Below are 5,311 nucleotides of genomic sequence, written 5' to 3'. Positions count from 1 at the left end.
GGTTGCAGGGCCCCCTCCTCCTGGCCCAGCTGGGGGGCCAACCCCATTGTAATGGACTGGGTGGCCCCAGAGGAATGGTGGGAGGAAGCAGCTGGGAAACCCCCAAGGGAAGATGGCTCACAGCCTGAGGATCAGCAGTCGGAGGGAGAAGACTGTGGGGCGGGGAAGGTGTCAGGGACGGAAGAGGCAACAGGGTTTAGCGAGTGGGGAGAGTCTGGCAGAAGCTGAAGCAGGAGAGAAGGGAGGCCAAGAGGCAGAGAGGGGTCAGACTGGTACAGAGTCCTGGATGTCTCCTCCGCCTCCTGCAACAAGCTCCTCTCCACCTGGTCTCCTGGAGCCAGTAGAGGCATGAAAAGGGCGGAGCAGAGGTTGGCTTCACGCTGGCGCAGTCTCGGATTGCTAGGGGGTAGCCCTGGACAGGAGGGGAAATTGGCAGCTGTGGGGAGGCAGGATCCCTCAGTCTCAGCGCTGCTTCCTGGAGGCAAGACCTGCCAGAGAGGCGTCGCTGTGCTCACGAGGCCTGACACCCCTCTGCAGAAGATACTTTTGCGAATGAAGAGTGAACTGGAACAAGCACACTGTGATCTACTGCTGGCTCGCTCTCGACCCCATGAAGCTATTCCCCAGTCCATGACTCCATGCGCTTCCAAGAAGAGAGGGGGCATTAAACGTTCTCAGCCCCCATTGCTCAGTGCTGGTGCAACAGCCCTTTGAGGGAGAGCCTTGCAGCAAGCTGTGGAGCACCAGAGAGAACCTCCATGGTCAGGGGCAGTCTATCTTCTCTGAATGCTATTTAGCAGGGAGGAGCCGACAGGGAAGAACTCGCACTCTCATGGCTCATCTTGGGTTTTCTTGAGTAGTGTCCGCTCTCAGGGGAAAGACTCTGGATTCAGAGTTCAATAAGACGAGTCCGTCTGGATGAGGCCGAGGGCCTGCCTGCTCCATCATCCTGTTCTCACACTGGCCAATCAGATGTCCCAAAGGGAAGCAGGCAAACAGGACCTGAGCACAACAGACGGACGCTGGGCAATCGGTCCTGATCCAAGAGGGCTCCTCTGGTCTTCTCAGAGAAATTGCAAGGTGCGTTTGTTCTAGAGAGGATGCTCCAAGCGAGAATTTCTCCATCCTTATTGAGCTCATGGCACAAACTCCTGGGTGCTTGTGGGTCAAATGTCTGGACCCGAAGATTTAATCTGTAAAAAGTCAAATCAAGTTATGAATAGGTGGAAAAGTCGTGCAATTTGAAAGTTAATCCCATCTTGGAAGGAAGGAAGGAAGGAAGGAAGGAAGGCAAATTCAATTTTCTCAGGTGCTAATATCGCACTGGGCTTGATGCCCCCTTGATCCTGGGGGGCACCTTCTATTACCCATCCAGCATAAGGTACACAAAAGAGACATTGATTATACGTTCAGGAAATAGGTGCTCAGTTCTTTTTTTATTATTCCAAAATTTGCATGGAATAAATGAATGGAATCTTGCAGGCGATAAAATAGGGATCCCGAGGCTCAGAGTGACAGCAGTTCCCTGAGCCGTCTACAGACACGAGGTCCTGCTCCCGGAGATCTGACATGGAGAAGACTCAGCTGGTAAGTGCACCAATCCTGCTCCTTACACGGAGGGAAGGGGCAGGGGGAAGGCTGAAGCAGGGTCCACAGGGAGGCCCTTTGGGTTCTGCTGCTAGTTCCCAGAGATGTTTGGGGCGCTATGAATTGTGCTGTTGACTTCCAAGCATAATAACAGATGAATAGCCCCCATGCTCAAAACCTTCAACCCTCTCTCATAAGAACCTAAGTAGGGTCTTCTTGGATTCAAGCGGAGGTCCGTTCGGCTTCTGAGAGGGGGCAACCAGATGATCTTTCTGAGGTACTCGGAGGCCCAGCCCCCTCCCGCTCTTCCTTGCCAGTAGCTGCTATTCAGAGGTAGAGTGCTACTGGGCTTGGAGGTTCCATTTTTGTCATTAAGGCTGAGAGCTGTCCAAGGGCCTTCCCTCCTCCGCCACGGCTTCGCCTGATCCCCCTGTCAAAGCCACGTCAGACCGTGGCCTTCGGACATCTTGTGGAGTGTGGGGAATTATTTTTAACGCCTCCTCCCCACCATTCCTCATATGGACCAAGTTGGCTGGGACTGGTGAGAGTGGTAGCTGTAAATATACCTGGAGGGCAACCCCTTGATTTATCACCTTGTCCACCTTTCTCAAGTTTCCTTTCTGCGATGACTCCCAGGCTAGCGTTTCTCAAACTTGGGTCTCCACTGTTGTTGGACTACAACTCCCATCATCCCTAGGAAGCAGGACCAGTGGTCAGGGATGATGGGTGTTGTAGTCTAGCCGATCTAAATGGAATCACCCGATCTAAATGGAATCTGATTATTGATCATTTGTTGTGCTCTATATTATTCATTGACTCCTCATCTGTTTAATTTCTGTCCGTCTGGAAACTTGGTAGGCGTGAGGTGGGACTAGGGTCACAGCAGCCATATTGATCCCTGTATTTTGGAGACGGGAATGAATATCCACTCTCAGTTCACTCGGTCTAGCGCCTGTGTGGGGCTGCCCCACTTTGCTCCCTGGCTCAGTGAGGTGAGCTAGAAAAAGAGGGGGGAGAGCAAAGGCCACTTTGTCCCAAGGGCAACAAGCATTGTCCCGACTGTGGGACATGAGATTTCCAACTGGGGGACAAATGGCTGGGCTGTGAGTCTGAAATCCCCCACACTAAGGGGTGAGCACCCTAAATGTAAAAAAAAGTCAGTGAATGTCAGGGAAATAGGACTAACTCAGCCTTGTTCCTTATATGCTAGGTTTTGATGTGCAAGGAAGTTGCGGCTGTTGTCTTCTTCACGCATTTACTTAGCAAGATTGACAAGCAGCTTCATCAAAGAGCTCCAAGTGGTGTGTGGGGGGGGAAATGCACATAAAACACAGCTTAAATTTTACGTGTGTATCTATATCTGTATATCTATATAGATAAATTATAAATTATTCTATTTTACAAAAATGTGCACCATCCCTGCCGGCAGTTTGCAATGACACAGTCCAGGAAAGACTCTACCACTTGATTCTGCCAATTTTGCAGGCAGGTTTTTGGAGAGATCCCTGCCCACTTTATTCTGGGAATAGAATACTCCAACTTGGGAAGATTGCGTGGAAAAGGGGGGAGGGGGAATGGGCTGCTAGATTTCTCTTTAAGACAAGATAATATTTGGAGCAGTCCTGTTTGGGCTGTTCCACCATGACCAGTTGTGACCCTGCCCTCTCTTGCCCTCCCTCCCTCCTTCCTTCCTTCCTTCCTTCCTTCCTCTAGGCTGCGATGTGCTTCCTGCTCTCGACGTTGGTGGCCAGCCAGGCCTTCCAATGCATGTCCTCCTCCAACTGTTGTGAAGAGACGACACTCAATGAAGTCGTGAAGAAACTCACCACCCATTCCTTCCAGTCCGCCCAGTCCACCCAGTCTGCCCGTTCCTCCCGGTCCGTGTCTTCCTCTGATGACTGCCGCTCGATTCCTGGTGTAAAGAACAGGGCCTCCAGTTCTCCTTGGCGATATGTGTAAGAGAGAAGAACCGTACCTTTTATTGCTCTGCCCCGTTATCCGTCCCATTTTCATAGAATCGTAGAGTTGGAAGGGACCCCCAGGGTCCTCTAGTCCACCCCTCTCCCTGCAATGCAGGAATCTTAAAGTGTGGTCTCCCATCCATTTTGAAACCATACCGGACCCTGCTTAGCTTTCCAAATGTGCTTGCAGTTTTATTGCTGCCCCACCCACTGGAAAGAAAGAGGCACCCCTTTGGCCCTGCCAGGCACCAACAACAATGCCCTCTAGATTTCCCAGACAGCTCAGCTGGTCAGAGCAGGGGGCTGAGGGGGCCGAGGTTGCAGCTTTGATCCCCGAATGGGAGAGCTGCATATTCCTGCTTTGCAGGGACTGGTTGCTCCTCAGGGTCCCTTCCAGTCAGACCAGTTTCAGAGGTGACTGGAGTTCCTTTCCAAGATATCTGGAGGGCACCGGGTTGGGGAAGGCTAATCTAAACCAGCATTAGTCCCCCAAAGCTCCTCATTCCACACTATTTTATTTTATTTCCCCCTTTGCTCCGCAACCAGCTTCCCAGTGCATTCCCCCATCAGACCACCATCCTTTCCTAAATGGCTCAAAGACAGACCCGTCCTTTCTGTTCCCTCCCCCAGGGAAGACATTGAGGATTCCCGCTACCCTCGACTCCTCTGGAAAGCCCAGTGTATCTGCCAAGATTCCTGCGTCTCCTTGAGGAACCCTGTGGAAAATGCCACCCAAAAGACCTTCGTCCAGAAGGAGGGAAACGGGGTGTCCGTCCCAATCTTTGCTGACATGACAGTCTACTATCGGAGGCCTTGTGCGAATGTCAACAGGTCCTTCTACCTTGAGCGGCAGAAATATCCTTTGCCGGTGGCCTGCACCTGTGTGGCCACACAGTGAGGCTTCGAAGCGGGAAGGCGATCCCCAGAGCAGAACCGTGGATGGCATTCAGAGGGAGGGAGCCTCTGAACATGTGCAGAGTTCATTTCCCTCACAGGCTGCCACCCGCATGTCCACCCACAGGACCTGGGTACACCAGAACCTCACTGTCTCTTTGCTCATTTCTAACTTCAGAATTAATTGCAGTGAAAAGGAAAAGCTCCCTCAACTGACCGGTTGAACTCGGATTCAAATCTTTGGCTTCCCCCAAAGGTCGCTGAGGACCAGCTGGAACAGCATCAATAAGGAACAGAGATCGGGGATGGCATTTCTGGCGCTGTTGCCGAATCCCGGCCCCCTCTGGGCCCTTTGGGGGCTGTCAGGACAGCGTATCCTAGAGATGGTTGGGCTTTGTAGTGTAGACCATACAGGGAGAAAGCGACTCAGATATATAACACACTCAGATATATCAATTGGGGGATATTGGATTCTATTGCAGATCAACCCGGATTAAGTAAATCCTTGTCTCTCTCTTACTGCAGTTTGCCCACTCTGCCAAAAGTCGGGAGTCAACTTTTTCGCCTGCAAATGCTCCTCTGCCTTCTAACGTGTGCTTAGCTGCAAATTTTCTGTTAGAAGTAGAGGAGCATTCGCAAGGAAAAAAAGTTGGCCACCCACTAAATATCGCTACATCTGGCCAGATACTTCTAAAGACATAGGAGCAGGGTCCACAGAAAAAGCTGGCAACTCTAAGTGACATCAGAGAATAAAGTTAGCGAGAGGCAAAGAAAATGGCAATGGGGGAAATGTTCACGCATGAATTGTTGCAGGAGCAACTTGTTACAGAAGAATATCCCCTGATTAGCCTTGCCATCCCCTATCCTGG

The 5,311-nt window shown here is 51.4% G+C and overlaps 1 protein-coding gene across 1 annotated transcript; it reads left to right on the top strand.

Moving 5' to 3' along the window:
• Positions 1 to 551: 551 nt before the first annotated feature.
• Positions 552 to 4,826, top strand: LOC307202319 (interleukin-25-like). Its single transcript, XM_079952203.1, has 3 exons — positions 552 to 1,587; positions 3,301 to 3,542; positions 4,179 to 4,826. The coding sequence occupies exons 1-3, from the start codon at positions 1,570 to 1,572 to the stop codon at positions 4,444 to 4,446; spliced, it is 528 nt and encodes a 175-aa protein (XP_079808329.1). The 5' UTR covers positions 552 to 1,569; the 3' UTR covers positions 4,447 to 4,826.
• The last annotated feature ends 485 nt before the right edge of the window (positions 4,827 to 5,311 follow it).

The sequence above is a fragment of the Podarcis cretensis genome, assembly GCF_951804945.1.
Source record: "Podarcis cretensis genome assembly, chromosome: 13".
Classification (NCBI taxonomy): domain Eukaryota; kingdom Metazoa; phylum Chordata; class Lepidosauria; order Squamata; family Lacertidae; genus Podarcis; species Podarcis cretensis.
This window is presented reverse-complemented; position numbering and strand designations above follow the sequence as displayed.